The sequence below is a fragment of the Scardinius erythrophthalmus genome (assembly GCF_964197995.2).
Source record: "Scardinius erythrophthalmus genome assembly, chromosome: 23".
NCBI classification, from domain to species: domain Eukaryota; kingdom Metazoa; phylum Chordata; class Actinopteri; order Cypriniformes; family Leuciscidae; genus Scardinius; species Scardinius erythrophthalmus.
In genome coordinates this window covers 25,163,298-25,180,012 of record NC_138243.1, presented here as the reverse complement: position 1 = coordinate 25,180,012, position 16,715 = coordinate 25,163,298, and the positions used below count along the sequence as shown (strand labels likewise).

Sequence of the window (16,715 nt, the reverse complement as noted above, 5' to 3'; positions counted from 1 at the left end):
CTTCATTATTAGGTTAATGTTGATCACTAAATTGTAGCTGTCATTCTCGCACCTGAACACCTAAATACACATGACATATTCTGTAATTGCGGTATTTGTGTATTTGTTCACCCCCCTCCTCCCTTCAATCATGAATGACAATCTGTAAAAATGTCCATCAGAGAGGATGCTGGCTGAAATATTCGAAGAGTTAAGATGTGTTTAACTGATATTTTAAACCAGCGGTAAAATAAAGCATAGACAATAGGATTCAGACCTGAGTTTATATGAATGGTCCATATTAGTAATGTCATTGTAGTGGATGTAATTGTTGTGGTTTTTGTTAGAGAACAGATATAGAATGGAATCCAGCAAAGCAGATAAGCCGTCACAATGATTCCTAATGTCAGAGCAGCTTTACTCTCAGATTTCCTCCTAACTGAAACTTCCATTACACATTTTACACCATTCTTTTGAGAGTTAATAACCTTCACTTGCTGATGTGCAACATAAAATATCCTCAAATATGCAGTGATTATGACAGTACATGGAAATAAGAAGGAAAATATCAAATCAGTGAATCTCCAAGCAGGAGTAATCAAAACAATACACTGGCCGTAACACATTGTTTTATCTGAGATGTTAAAATATCCATTACTAATTACAAACCAAATAATGTAAAATGAACAGCAAAACCAGCAGAGACAGATGCTTATTAAGGTTTTAGTTATGGTTATTTTCTGTGGGTACTGTAAAGAGTAACACACAGCCACATAACGATCAACAGCAATTAAAACTAAATTACTGAGAGATGTAGAAAGGAGCAACTTAACAATAATTACAAACAGTCCACAGTAAGTGTCTCCAAAGTACCAACATGTCTCAATTTGCTTGATGCCCTCTACGGGTATCACAATAAGTCCAATAAGCAGGTCAGCCACAGCCAGAGAGAGAATAAGCAGGTTGGTTGGAGTGTGAAGCTTCTTGAAGTGAGAGATGGAGATGATCACCAGCAGGTTCAGAAACACAGTCCATGCTGACAGCAATAATACAAAAATGTAAATTATATTATGTTCAAAACTGGAGCGTTTTCCCTTGACACATGATGAGTTGATGGCAGGAAAGCAGTATTGAGTCTCATAGGCCATGAGTGAGTCTCCTCCTGTTAGGAGTTTGTTCTGCTCTTCTTTCTGTCCTTTCATTTATAGTGTCTAGCTCAGGCTGGCCCACCCATTTTCACCCACTCTGATACTGCATAATAAAAAAAACTTATTATGGTTATGTGCTCTTACAAACTATTTTAACTCAAACGTTCTGGGAAAAAGTTTTTAGATAAACCTGAAAGAGCTGCTGGAAGCTTATTAGTGATGGTGACGTTGAATTTGTGTGACCGTGGTGTAGTTCGTGTATAGCCTACCTTTAAATTTTTTTCTTCTGGCAACTGCATTTGGCTTCAAAATTCATAAAAGTTTTGGATGAATTTGATGACCCCCACCCCCACCATCCCCACCATCATTCCTATTAGATTAACAGTGTTGTAAAACTTATCATGCAAATGAAATATTAAAATTCTCATAAATATGATAATTAACAAACTATAAATAATAGTGATTTAACAATCATAACTCAATTTTGTAATGCGCTGCACACAGTCAAATAAGCTTTCATTTTTCGCTCGCTGAGAACAGTTTAAGAAGAAGAGAACAAGCTAAGATATTTCTTTAATTAGTGTTTAAGGACATTCCCTGACATAACATTAGAAAGAAAAATGAACAGCTAAAGTGCGTTGATTCAGTAAGGGTGTCATGATTCTTGTCTTGTGTTCCCCTTGTCTTGTGTGGACTTATTTCCTGTTCTGTGCCATGTTTTGTAGTCCTCTGTAGTTTTCTAGTTTATTAGTCTTCCCAGGTGTTTCTAATTAGCCACACCCCCTTGTTATCTTGTTTAGCTTGTTGGTCCCAGTGTATTTATAGCCCTTGTGTTTCACTTGTTACTTTGTCAGTTGTTGTACATGTAATGGTTGCCTCTGTGATTCCCTGGTTTTGTTCCTTTTACCTTTGAGTTCTGTGTTCCTTGTTACTTTATTAAATACCCTGCGTTTAGATCCTTGTCTTCACTTGTCTTCCTCAGCAACATTACAGAACAACTGACCAAACTATGGATCTAGCAGGTATTATCCGGGACCCACTGAGCAAAATTTGTTCAATTTATCAAGATGATCGTAGCATCGAAAATTATGTGGAGGAGTTCCTTTTTTATAGTCACCTCGTTCCTGGTAACGATGCTTTGCTAAAGGACTGTTTCTGGAGTGGACTAGAACAGGACATTAGCCTAAATTTACCAGAGGAGGACCCCAGCTGGACCCTGGTACAGTACATTGACTTTGCCCTGCAGTTTTGTGGTTCCCCCTTCACTGTAGGGGAGGTGGAGAGGGGTCACATCACGTCTGCTGATCCAGAGACTGTTCACGTCGCTTCAGCTGATCCAGAGACTGTTCACGTCGCTTCTGCTGATCCAGAGACTGTTCACGTCGCTTCTGCTGATCCAGAGACTGTTCACGTCGCTTCTGCTGATCTAGAGACTGTTCACGTCGCTTCTGCTCATCCAGAGATTGTTCATGTCGCTTCTGCTGATCTAGAGACTGTTCACGTCACTTCTGCCGATCCAGAGTTTCACGCCAGTCTAGCCGAGCCTGCACTTCACGCCAGCCCAGAGTCTCCTTCGCCGCTGGTCCTGCCCAGCTCAGAGCCCTCTTCGCCGCTGGTCCTGCCCAGCTCAGAGCCCTCTTCGCCGCTGGTCCTGCCCAGCTCAGAGCCCTCTTCGCCGCTGGTCCTGCCCAGCTCAGAGCCCTCTTCGCCGCTGGTCCTGCCCAGCTCAGAGCCCTCTTCGCCGCTGGTCCTGCCCAGCTCAGAGCCCTCTTCGCCGCTGGTCCTGCCCAGCTCAGAGCCCTCTTCACCGCTGGTCCTGCCCAGCTCAAAGCCCTCTTCATCGCTGGTCCAGGACTCTTTACCGGGGAGCCTCCCCAAGAAAATTTTGGGGGGGGGCTATACACCTCCGGACCAGCCCGATCCGCCAGGACCGCCAGAGGGGTGGTCTCCTGTTCCGCCCTGGCCGCCTGAAGGGTCGTCTCCGCCCTGGCCGCCCGAAGGGTCGTCTCCGCCCTGGCCGCCCGAAGGGTCGTCTCCGCCGTAGCCGCCCGAAGGGTCGTCTCCGCCCTGGCAGCCCGAAGGGTCGTCTCCGCCCTGGCCGCCCGAAGGGTCGTCTCCGCCCTGGCCGCCCGAAGGGTCGTCTCCGCCCTGGCCGCCCGAAGGGTCGTCTCCGCCCTGGCCGCCTGAAAGGTCGTCTCCGCCGTGGCCGCCCGAAGGTTCGTCTCTGCCCTGGCCGCCTGAAGGGTCGTCTCCTCCCTGGCCGCCTGCACAGCCTGCTCCACCCTGGCCTCTCGTCCTGTCACAGTCTCCAGGCCCTCTTCTGTTTCATGGGCCTGGCCCTCCATCCCTCCCCCGTTCCACCTCTGCTCCACCACCCTCCTTGACCTTTATTTATTTATATTTTGTGTGGAGTGTCTGGAATCCACTCCTTAAAGGGGGGCTCTGTCATGATTCTTGTCTTGTGTGGACTTATTTCCTGTTCTGTGCCATGTTTTGTAGTCCTCTGTAGTTTTCTAGTTTATTAGTCTTCCCAGGTGTTTCTAATTAGCCACACCCCCTTGTTATCTTGTTTAGCTTGTTGGTCCCAGTGTATTTATAGCCCTTGTGTTTCACTTGTTACTTTGTCAGTTGTTGTACATGTAATGGTTGCCTCTGTGATTCCCTGGTTTTGTTCCTTTTACCTTTGAGTTCTGTGTTCCTTGTTACTTTATTAAATACCCTGCGTTTAGATCCTTGTCTTCACTTGTCTTCCTCAGCAACATTACAAAGGGATCTTGTCAAATTACCATTGAATTATTGAAAGTGAATGCAATCACAGAGGTGATAATGCACACATACATATGCTAGCTAAATGTATGTGTTAATCTATATATATATATATATATATATATATATATATATAAAAATTCCTATGCCTCTTAAATCTGCACAGAAACCATTCAAGCCACTGCTACCAAAGATTGTATCGCTAATAGCTCGACATTAGCACTCAAGCCGCCGGCCGCTAATAGCTTGTAAATTGCACTTTTGACGAAGTTTCTGGCTGGTTCTATTCAGCTATTTAGAATAAAAGGATGCATGCTGTACTTGTAACTGTGAGGGAACTAAGAGACGATTCTGAGAGAGTTGGGGGATCGTTTCCATTCAGAAATGATCACCCTATTCTTTTCGACTTTACCATTCACTGTTAGAGCTTTGGAGCCCTGATGCCGGTTTCACAAAGATAGACTTTGACTATGGCTTAGATATAGTAGATAGTCAGACTTCAGATAGACATCTAAATCAGACCGTTGCACAAAGCACTTAAGACTCTGACTATCTTAAAGCTCCAGTATGCGACTTTGGTATTTGACCACAAGAGGGCGCAGTTTCCAACAATAACAAAGGCGAAGCTTGATGACGCTATGAAGGAGGTGACGATGGGAGATGTCGTTTTTAATGCGTTTTCACCATCTAGCGATATATCTACATGGAATTAATGAATCATGATCACGGATGAGGTAATTTATTCGTTTTTGTATTACCTGTATGTCTGATCGTATTTTTTTATGTCATCATAATTAATGAACTGCAAGGAACGTGGAATGTTATGCTATTATCCCGATACAACATACAGCTATTTGTCAAATGATTTGTTTGGTTAATGTTGTGCAGTTTTACGTTTTTATGGTTAATGCCGTGTTGTTTAACGTGTTCAAACCAATATCTAAAAGTACATTTGAACGAACATTTACAAGTAATGACTAAATATAATTTTTTAACATCATATCCGATTGTATTTAATTGTACTGCCATAATCTCGGTCACCACACGTGATAAAAAGCCTTACCAAAGTACAAAGAGCAATATAACTTTGTTTATAAGTGCTATTATTGACAGTTGCATGTCTTACCTGTCTCAATACACTCGCGAGAGAGTCTCTGTCAAGTCCAAGATTGACGCGCAGCTCTCTCCATCTCGAAAATGCCTGCCGATATTTATCCGGGTTTTATTCCTCCGTTTGTCACACAGTCCGCGACTCCGCGTGTGGAATATCCTATCACATGGTCCACACCGGAAAAAAGGATTGAGCGGACATTGCGTCACTGAGGCGCGACATTTCTTTTCCGGGACGGCCAGTTATTTAAAATCGGAATTTCTCTGAAATAAAAAATCTTTGGAGACTTTTGAGATATTGTAAGTACACAACTGGAGGAAATATATCACACTGTGCAAGTTATTTTCGGAAATTTTATTACAAAATTCCTACATATTGGAGCTTTAAGTAGGACTACACTGCAATGCATTCTGGGTAAAATAAGACACTTTTCAAAACACAAAAAACATGGCGGATCGAGTAAGCGCATACAGCCGCTCACTGCAGTTTACCCCAGCGGAAATTAAGTGTTTGTTGGAGGAGTATAACAGTTACAAGGACATTTTACTTGGAAAATTTAGCAGAGAATGTAGTAACAAGAAGAAATGTTTAAATTATGAGCCATTTTCCCTTTTCTTTTGGCTGTAATGTAACTGATTGTTACTGCTGGTTGCCAAGGTAACAGAGTCTTAGACCTAAGTTAGCCTGGGGGTAACTAACTTAGCCATGTTTTTGGTCTAAATTAAGTTGGTCTTTATTTTTGTGAAACAGTCTAACTTGCATTAGACTAGTCTATGAGCGAATTGTAGACTTGTCTAACACTGTAGACCGGTCTAAAATAGCTTTGTGAAACCGGCCCCTGGGACTAAAAAATAATTGTCATTTGAAATAAATTTATTAAATCTCTTGATAATGATTAGACTATAAAGGCATCATTTAGGTAGTTATGCACCCAGGGATTGTGTGTGTGTGTGTGTGTGTGTGTGTGTGTGTGTGTGTGTGTGTGTGTGGGAGTGCGTGCGTGCGCATGTGTGTGTGTGTGTGTGCGTCATACAATACTACAGTCATATAGATTATTTAAAGGGGGGGTGAAATGCTCATTTTCACTCAATCTCCTGTTAATCTTGAGTACCTATAGAGTAATATTGCATCCTTCATATCTCCAAAAAGTATTTTGTTTTATTATATTTTTAATTGAAAGATTGGCTGTACCGAGTCTTTCCGGAAAAAAACGAGCGGCTGGGGGCGGGCCGTGTGGGCGAAGCTTAGCTGTGCTAACGCACCGAGCTAACAACACACAGAGACATTTGTTCAACAGTTTTACTCACCGTTCTAACGCACAAACCTTTATCATTGTGACTGCTCGATCCTTAAGCATTAGACGATCTGCAAATCCTTTGATCTGGGCTTTGTTTATAAAACAATCATCGTCGAAATGCAGGGAACAACAGTCTTACACAACTCCGTTTATGCTCAGGAAAACAAACTCCATCCACGGGTTCCTTAACGCTGGGTTCTTTGGGAATCTGTGCAGGGTTGTCTTGCCCTGGCAACCAAAAACACACTTCTTTGGTGACATTGACTTCCCAAAAGCCGGGCAGGGCGCTTTGATGGCGAACTGCTTTCACTCTCTTGCTCTGTTCTACGAGTGCGCGCGCGCCCGCGATCTTACCGGAGAAGTGCCCTTAGGACCCATATAAGGAAATTCCGCTCTATCTTACGTAAGACAGAGCCATACTCGAAAAAAACTTTCCGAAACTTGTGACAAACCGGAAGGAGTATTTTTGAAACAAAAATACTCCTTCAAACGTACAACTTAGTTTTTGAAACTTTGTCCATGTTTAGCATGGGAATCCAACTCTTTACCAGTGTAAAAAACTCAGTATGCATGAAATAGCATTTCACCCCCCCTTTAATGAATAATGTCTATGTAGACTTTTATCTTACTCTTTAATCCTATAAATATAAATCTTTTAGAGAATGTTTAGACATATTTAAAAACATTTGAACTTAAATTAAACTTTTTTTTACCTCTGCTTCCAAACCATCATGGAACTTCTTAAGTGATTTGGAACACTACAGCTCTGCACACCACACAAATAGTGCTACTAATGCGGAGACCAAAGAAGTCTTGATTTATAAATCAAGCATCATGTTATTTCAGGGAGGTCACATCAGTTATGCTTGCATCAGTTCACCCATGATTTGACAAGTACCTTGTTACAATGATCCTTTAAATTCACTCTATTCAGATGATAATGCTAACTGCATTTAGACTCCCACCCCCATCTTCAGCTACAACTTAGCTGATGGATGTCAGTGATTCTAGGCTAGTGGTGTAATCTTGTTTACCTCTTCTGTGTATTGTCATTTGTTTTAAGCCCTTTTTTCTGTCTTACAATTGTGTGCAACTATCAAATATGTGAACTACTGTAGCTGTTTTATTTTAGCAGATGGGTAAAATATTGCTGATCTCCTCGCCTTGTCCAGGCATGGCTTCATCATGCTTCATTCAGTTTGACCCAGAACAAAATTGTACAAACAAACATAACTGTTGCTATGTATAAATAAACTATTGATGAAAGTTGGCCTGATTGAATTAATTTCAAACAGAATTTGAGCTAATAGCAAGATATTTTAATAAGCATAAAAATCCACAGCACACACAATTATTACACATAACTATTTTGTATTTCTGCATTTAACTACTGTACTGAAGTACAGTAATTTATAATATGAGTACAGTAAGTAATTTATAAGTTGTTAGTTAATGATGAACTAGTCATTTACAGAACATTCATAAATGAGTAGCAAGTGATATACTAACATTTTATGTATGTTTTGTAAATTTCGTTACAAGTCATTTACATGTGATTAGTTAACGATTAACTAATTATTTACGAAACATGACTATGCGTTCATAAATGATTAATAAGTGATATGTTAATTATTGGGTGTATGTTTTGTAGATTCAGTTATAAGTGATTTACAATTGATTAGTTAATGATTAACTAGTCATATACAAAACATGAATATGCGTTTCATAAATGTTTAATAAATGTTTGTTTTTTTGTATATATGTAGCAATTAGAGGGTGCAAAAAGTGTTGCCTTGAATACACATACAGATCATTTGTAGGTATATGTAACACATTTACAAGTGATGAATAGTTTACACTTTAGATTAGGGGATGCAGAAAGTGTTGTAAATGATTTACAACACTTTCTGCATCCCCTAATCTAAAGTGTAAACTATTCATCACTTGTAAATTCGTAGATTCGATTCGTTGATCTTATGCCTTTTTGATTCTTGAAGTGGTAATCTACAAATGAAGTGTAAGACATTTACAAGTGATGAATAGTTTACACTTTAGATTAGGGGATGCAGAAAGTGTTGTAAATCATTTTCATCACTTGTAAATGATTTATTCATGCGTTTACACATCTATAACAGGTGTTGAACACTGTAGTGTAAGTGCTGACTGGTGAGGGTATAGACAGCTGTCTTCTCTGAAACACATGGAGTCTTTAACCACTGTGCACCTGATGTGAGCAAAACATGCAAAAAAAAGTAACAATTTATTAAACATTTATGAAACGCATAGTCATGTTTAGTAAATGATTAGTTAATCATTAACTAATCAATTGTAAATGACTTCTAACTGAATCTACAAAACATATAATGAACATGTCACTAATTAATCATTTATAAATGATTAGTCAATCATTAACTAATCAATTGTAAATGACTTGTAACACAATTTACAAAACATACATAAAATGTTAGTATGTGACTTGCTACTCATTTATGAATGTTTTGTAAATGATTCGTTCATCATTAACTAATCACTTATAAATGACTTACAACTGAACATTATTATAAAGTGTTACCCTTTTTTGTTGTTTTTTTGTTCATACAATGAAATTGAAATATGACAGAGGCAATCATTCTGCCTGACATCTCCCTCAGTGTTTAAAATCAGATTTGGAACAACCTGAGGTTGAGAAAATGATTATCATTTTTTAATGTTTGGTTGAACTCTCTCTTCGTTATTAGGTTAATGTTGATCACTAAATTGTATCTGTCATTCTCGCACCTGAACACCTAAATACACATGACATATTCTGTAATAGCAGTATTTGTGTATTTGTTCACCCCCCTCCTCCCTACATTCATGAATGACAATCTGTAAAAATGTCCATCAGAGAGGATGCTGGCTGAAATATTCGAAGAGTTAAGATGTGTTTAACTGATATTTTAAACCAGCGGTAAAATAAAGCATAGACAATAGGATTCAGACCTGAGTTTATATAAAAGGTCCATAATAGGAATGTCATTGTAGTGGATGTAATTGTTGTGGGTTTTGTTAGAGAACAGATATAGAATGAAATCCAGCAAAGCAGATAAGCCGTCACAATGATTCCTAATGTCAGAGCAGCTTTACTCTCAGATTTCCTCCTAACTGAAACTTCCATTACACATTTTACACCATTCATTTGAGAGTTAATAACCTTCACTTGCTGACGTGCAACATAAAATATCCTCAAATATGCAGTGATTATGACAGTACATGGAAATAAGAAGGAAAATATCAAATCAGTGAATCTCCAAGCAGGAGTAATCAAAACAATACACTGACCGTAACACATTGTTTTGTCTGAGATGTTAAAATATCCATTACTAATTACAAATCAAATAATGTAAAATGAACAGCAAAACCAGCAGAGACAGATGCTTATTAAGGTTTTAGTTATGGTTATTTTCTGTGGGTACTGTAAAGAGTAACACACAGCCACATAACGATCAACAGCAATTAAAATTAAATTACTAAGAGATATAAAAAGGAGCAACCTAACGATAATTACAAACAATCCACAGTAAGTGTCTCCAAAGTACCAACATGTCTCAATTTGATTGATGCCCTCTACGGGTATCACAATAAGTCCAATAAGCAGGTCGGCCACAGCCAGCGAGAGAATAAGCAGGTTTGTTGGAGTGTGAAGTGAAGGGAGTGGATTGGAATCCACTGCTGCTTCAATGTATATGTAATGAGTGATTATCATCAAGGTATTAATCAATATTTTTCCTTCTAAATATAACATGGGTTGACTTTCTTCTCTGGAGATTTTACTTTGTTATAGAAGTTACCAGTGTGATTACTGAAATGTTCTTTTCATGTATTCTTTAATGTCTGTATTTGATATTTGAATGCAGTAACATTGCTTGCCTATTTATCCCAGCTTCCAGAAATTAAATAGGGACTGGTTTTGTGTTTTTAGAAAGGTCTTCAATGTGTTAAAACATATAGGGGTCATTGAAGTCTATAGTTTAAGGGACCATTCGTCAGTTAAAGCCTATATTTTCCATTTAGACTAAAGTGTCCTATCCTGAGAGAAAGAACTTGTTATCTTGATGTTTTGAGACGAGACTCCTGTTTATAGTTAGAGCCTGGCCAAATCCAACCTTGGAAAAGATGTGTGTCGGTGTGTGTGTTAGTCTTCTTGCTTACAGGTTAAGGAACCACTGGCATTATTGGAGTTTGACAGAGTTGTTGTTCGAGACATGCTGGCACCCAGCCACCCAAAATCTGCGACCTGGAAGGTCACGACGTGCCTGACTTCAGGGTCTGAGTGTCAGCGGCATAATCTATGGAGATATGCTTCTGTCTATCTGTATATGTGTGGAAAATTACTATGTTTATCAATTTCTTAGCCAATCAGAATCATTCAATGACGTAGCTTAGACCTTGGAAATGGTATAACTGCTGTGATCTGTGTAACTGTAAGAGGGGCGGCCTACGAACTCCTGTGTGAGTCTTGAAGCTGAACTTCTGCTGATGAAACTGCAAACTATCTTTAGTAAAACTTTTCTTCAATTTTTTATAATTCTGACTCCGGGTCTTCTTTCAAACATTTGGTCCATGGGTCTTAAACTGTTTACCCCTAACAGAAGTTTCTTGAAGTGAGAGATGGAGATGTTCACCAGCAGGTTCAGAAACACAGTCCATGCTGACAGCAACAATACAAAAATGTAAATGATATTATGTTCAAAACTGGAGCGTTTTCCCTTGATACATGATGAGTTGATGGCAGGAAAGCAGTATTGAGTCTCATGATCCTCTGTCTCATATGCCATGAGTGAGTCTCCTCCTGTTAGGAGTTTGTTCTGCTCTCCTTACTGTCCTTTCATTTATAGTGTCTAGCTCAGGCTGGCCCACCCATTTTCACCCACTCTGATACTGCATAATGAAAAAACTATTATGATTATGTGCTCTTACAAACTATTTTAACTCAAACGTTCTGGGAAGAAGTTTTTAGATAAACCTGAAAAAGTTGTTGGAAGCTTATTAGTGATGGTGACGTTGAATTCGTGGGACTGTGCAGCCTGGTCTCATTGTTAATACGTAGTATTAATACGTAATTTTCAAAGATAGAAAACGTACGTTTTGTACGTTTGGATAGATGCTGAAACGTATGATATGGACGTATCTGCAACAATTAAACATAACATTATAACGTTTTTTACAGCTACAAAACGTAAAATATTTACGAATCTTTCATATCATTAAGATATCTGTATAATTTAATGGAAGATCCCTTAACCCCACTCCCAAACCTAAACATAACATTACCCATTTTATACAGAATATAAAAAGGACAAAACGTAAAGAGATGTGTAGGGAAATGGCAATTTTATTAACAATATAGCATTAAAATATTTTTTTAGCAGCTAATCCTACTCCTATCCCTAAACCTACCCTTAACAATTTCTTAAAACTACATAGGCTACAATTATGAAGAAAAATTACAACATACGTGTAATCACAATAATTTATTTATTGCGAAAATGTCCTGCCCCTCCCGCTGGAAAGCCAATCATCTGCTTTTAACAGTCAAGCTGGGAAACATTTAAACCTATCGTCTGGTTCCACTGACGCATGCGCACAGTTGAGGTTTTGCGACAGCGAGTTGTTGTGTGTGCAAGATCAGTGACAGGGCGCATATTTAACTGAATAGTCAGGTCCCAAAATAGATAAATAGCCCTGGATAAGATGCAGTAGGCATTTTTGAGGAAAAGTACTTCAAGTGTTGTTTCTATATGATTTTTAGGTGCTGAATCCATTTCTGCCGTATAACAAGTTGTAAACATCACTGTTTTGACATAAACCATAAAAACAAAATGGCTACCAAAAAAAAAAGTTTTAATGCATTTATTGCAGTTTAAACATTAAACATTAGAACTAAAACTATGCATTCTCAGAATATTTAAACATGTAAACAATGAAAAAACAACATTAACATGAAAGGTATAGTTTTTAATGGCTGCTGGAATTATGCCAAGGTACACTGGGAAGCATATATCAGTGGAAATATGCAATTATGCCCAGCCCGAAGGGGGGGGGACTTGGAATACACATGACCCCAGGGGGCTGCATATTGAGAATCACTGGGGTGTCCAGCTGCAGGTGGAATATTTCAAACCCAGGGGTGGCAAGGTAGCTTGCCGAGGGAAAGACACATGCTCAGAGAGGCTTACAGTGGACTACACACGTGGGGGTTGCCCAGAGGCCGTGTTAGGTGTCGCCCAGCCTGCAGATCTACATATGTCTGTTAGCGAGGCGCCATGCGCTAGAGCCCAAGAGGATGCCACACTCCGGGTGGAGCAGGCCGTCACATCAAGGGGGCATGGTCGACCTTGCTGCTGGTAAGCCAAAGCAATGGCGTCCACTATCCAGTGAGACAACCTTTGCTTGGAGAGAGCCTTTCCCTTCAGCTTCCCACCATGACAGACAAAGAGCTGGTCTGAAGTCCTGAAACAATGCATCCTGTCTACGTAAGTATGGAGGGTGCGTACTGGACAGAGCAGTGCCAAGGCTGGGTCTGCCTCCTCCAAGGGCAGCGCTTGCAGGTTCACCACCTGGTCTCGAAAGGGTGTGGTGGGAACCTTGGGCACATATCCAGGCCGGGGTCTCAGGATCACGTAAGAGTTAGCCGGTCCAAATTCCAGGCACGCTTCGTCACCCGAAAATGCCTGCAGGTCCCCTACCCTCTTGATGGAGGCCAATGCAAGCAGGAGCACTGTCTTCATTGACAGGAACTTAAGCTCCACTGATTGCAAAGGCTCAAAGGGAGCACTCTGCAGAGCAGTTAAAACCACTGAGAGGTCCCAAGAGGGAACGAGAGGAGGGCGAGGAGGATGTAGTCTCCTTGCTCCTCTCAGGAAACTGATGATCAGGTCGTGCTTTCCAATGCACTTACCATCAACTGCATCATGATGTGTGGCAATGGCGGCACCATACACTTACAGGGTGGAGGGAGACAACCTTCTCTCCAACCCTTCTTGCAAGAAGGAAAGCACGACACTGATCGGGCCTTTCGTGGGTTCTTTAAGTTTAGAAGAACACCAGTTGACAAAGAGGTTCCACTTCAACGCATAGGCATGTCTCGTGGACGATGCTCTAGTCTAGCAGAAGTGATGGTAGCCACCACCGCTGGTGGTAGGGTACTCAAACCTGCCTCGTCCCGTCCAGGAACCACACATGGAGGTTTCAAAGATCGGGACGAGGGTGCCATAGGGTGCCCCGTCCCTGAGAAAGCAGGTTCTTTCTCAGAGGAATTGGCCAGGGAGGTGCTGTCACGAAGAGTACTAGTTCTTGGAACCAGGAGCGGTTGAGCTAATACGGGGCAACCAAAATTACCTGCTCCTCGTCCTCCCTGATCTTGCGCAAAGTCTACGTAAGAAGGCTCACTGGGGGAAAACGCATACTTGCAGAGGCCCCGCGGCCAGCTGTGCGCCAGTGCATCCGTGCCGAGCGTGCCCTCGGTCAGAGAATAAAACAGGTCGCAGTGGCAAGAGTCGTGGGAGGCAAACAGATCTACCTGTGCGTCCCCGAACTGATCCCAAATCAGATGAACCGACTGGGAATGGAGTCCCCATTCTCCAGCGAGAGGCCGAAACCGAGACATATCAGCTGCACGGTTCAGGTCTCCCAGGATATAAATGGCTCGAAGCGACCTCAGATGCTTCTGACTCAATATGAGGAGGTGGCAGGCGAGTTGCGACATACGGCGGGAGCGCAGACCACCTTGTCGGTTGATGTACGCTACTGTGGCGGTATTGTCTGATCGGACTAATACATGCTGACCCCTGAGCAACGCACAGAAGCGGTGCAGGGTGAGACGTACAGCCAGCAACTTGAGGCCATTGACATGCCAAAGGCGCTGGGGTCTTGTCCAGGAGCCTGCGGCAGCATGTCCATTGCACATGGCGCCCTAGCCCATTATGGAGGCATCTGTTGATACAACAACATGCCAGGAAACTCGTTCTAAGGGCACTCCAGCCCATAGAAAACTGAGGTTCGTCCACGGGGTGAAGGTCTGACGGCAGTCACTGGGACTCGGAGCGTGCCGTGTTGCCATGCCCACCTCGGGACTTGATCGCAAAGCCAAAGCTGAAGCGGTCTCATATGAAGCAAGCCGAGCGACGTTACTGCGGCTGCGGATGCCATATGCCCCAGGAGCCTCTGAAATAGTTTCAGTGGAACCGCACTCTTGCCCTCGAACTGACGAAGGCAAATTAGCAGTGACTGCGACTGGCACGCTCATAAGCTGCACGCACATGGCGACCGAGTCGATTTCCATACCGAGAAAAGAGATCCTCTGCACGGAGCAGAGTTTGCTCTTCTCCCAGTTGACCCGAAGGCCCAGACAAGCTAGGTGCCGCAGCACTAGGTCCCTGTGTTCGCAAACCTTGTCTCGAGAGTGAGCTAGGATCAGCCAGTCGTCGAGAGGAACAAGGGCTGCCTCGACAACCTTTGTGAAGACGCGAAGAGACAGGGCTAGCCCGAAAGGGAGAACCGCGCACTGGTATGCCTGCCCCTCGAATTATATATATATATATATACTGGTATGCCTCATTTGCATATGTAAACATGACATTTCAGAAAACTTGTAATGCAAAAAATGTCTGTCTCTATGTAAGTGAAAAACTGGAAAGGTTTTATGGTGATATCTATAACTTAAAATTTTTACCCTATCCACCTGTAGTGTTTTGGCTGTGAATAATGCACCTATTGTTTCAATGACAATTACAAGAAAATGGGACCCTTATTTCAATGTTATATGGTGGATCCTTATTCAGGAGACATTGAACTTTCTAAAAATGTGGTATAACAACTTTTCCTCAAAAATGCCTACAGGGTTACACAATCTTGAAGATTCGGACCTGACTAGAAAGAAAGAGAGAGCCCCGGTCGCGCGCGCGCACTCTCTCTCTCTCTCTCTCTCTTTCCGAAATCCGAAGCCAGGCGAAAGTGTAAACAAGACTTCACCGTCTCCAAATTAAGCGCTGTCTTGCTCTCTTTCCCGCACGCATATTAATCAAAATAAAACGACATGATGGTAAAAGGTAGGAAGACCAAATTAAGTTTCATTTTGGAGCGTTCGGAGATTTTTTCCCCCTGAATTACAGTTGGGTGTGAAGTGTGCTAAAATACGTTGCCTTATCTTCTCTGAAATGCGTTCCGCACATTCAGATGACATAAAATTACTCTCTAAATAAACGAAAAAACCTATCCAGTGATGAAATGTTTTCTGTGTTGACACTAACCTTGTGGGATGTCCATGTCCTAACTGCTGGGATAATCACACAACCGTATGACACGTCCAATTCGCGAACTAATGACTCCTTTGAACCGATTCATTTTAATGAATAGTTAAAACAACTGATCTAAACAATACATTGTTATTACTGATAAAGTGCAAACCTGCTTATATTTAAACAAAGGAGAACAATATTGACATTGAATATGCACAACACCGGCATTCTGGATAGAGACGTAAATGAAGTTGGTGTCGTGAACCCTTGCACATGCGTAGTAAAAGTATAACCTGTGGGGGAAAAGGCGTTTTAAAACTTATTTTGGGGCAAAGTCATCAAACTTTTTCAGCGATTTTTATCATATTTTACTGCTGTTTCTATACATGCAGTTTTTATGTCCCGGTGACCAGTGAAAGTGCAGTTCTGACTCTCTGCCCATTCATTTAGATAGGAGCCTTGTTAGTCCGAAATAGCTGCCCGGTATGGCGTTATATATGTGCCTCATTCCTGAGCGAGTAATTGTAAGTTTTGAGCACAGACAAGTATATTTTGCAAGCACATTACATTATATTTTGAACAGAAATTAACAATCGCAAAGGAAAAAATGATTCCGTGCTCAATAAATGCTTGTTTGCTATTATCAATATTAACATGCAATAATAACCACCCTCTCACGCAGTTTACTCAGGTGCTCTCTCACAAACTTATTCTCTGCGCTCCTGTCAAGTCCCTCTCTCTCTCTCTCAACCTCTTAATTCTGTGCGCGCTCAACTCTTGACACACACGCTCGCTCAACTCGACACACACACTCGCTCAACTCGACACACACGCTCGCTCAACTCACAACAGCGTTACAAGTGTGCCACAAAATCAACCAATCGGAAAATTAAAGGTCAATTGTGATTGGCTGTTGTTGGTGTAACCCAGGTTACCAGTGGACAGAGACAAAATGCACTTCAAATTAAACAGAGTTAAAGTATGAAAGATCATACTTTCAGATCAAATATAAGACTGCAAACAAATTAATTAAGTATATAGAAATGGATAAATATAAAATATTGAATGTTATAAATATGTCCAATAGCGTTATCTCCCTTTACATAAGCCTCCAATGAGATCGCATTTTAAGTGAC

At 41.4% G+C, this 16,715-nt stretch overlaps 1 protein-coding gene and 1 pseudogene across 2 annotated transcripts; both read right to left on the bottom strand.

The window, feature by feature from the left end:
* Positions 1–128: 128 nt before the first annotated feature.
* LOC308684053 (trace amine-associated receptor 13c-like) lies at positions 129–1,181 on the bottom strand (the record flags this gene model as incomplete). Its single annotated transcript, XM_081355082.1, has 1 exon — positions 129–1,181. The coding sequence occupies one exon, from the start codon at positions 1,179–1,181 to the stop codon at positions 129–131; it is 1,053 nt and encodes a 350-aa protein (XP_081211208.1).
* A 7,974-nt stretch (positions 1,182–9,155) lies between these two features.
* On the bottom strand, positions 9,156–11,172 carry LOC308684052 (trace amine-associated receptor 13c-like; annotated as a pseudogene). Its single transcript has 2 exons — positions 10,924–11,172; positions 9,156–9,980 (listed from the first exon to the last, which is right to left on the bottom strand). The product of its transcript is annotated as a trace amine-associated receptor 13c-like (transcript).
* Positions 11,173–16,715: the final 5,543 nt, after the last annotated feature.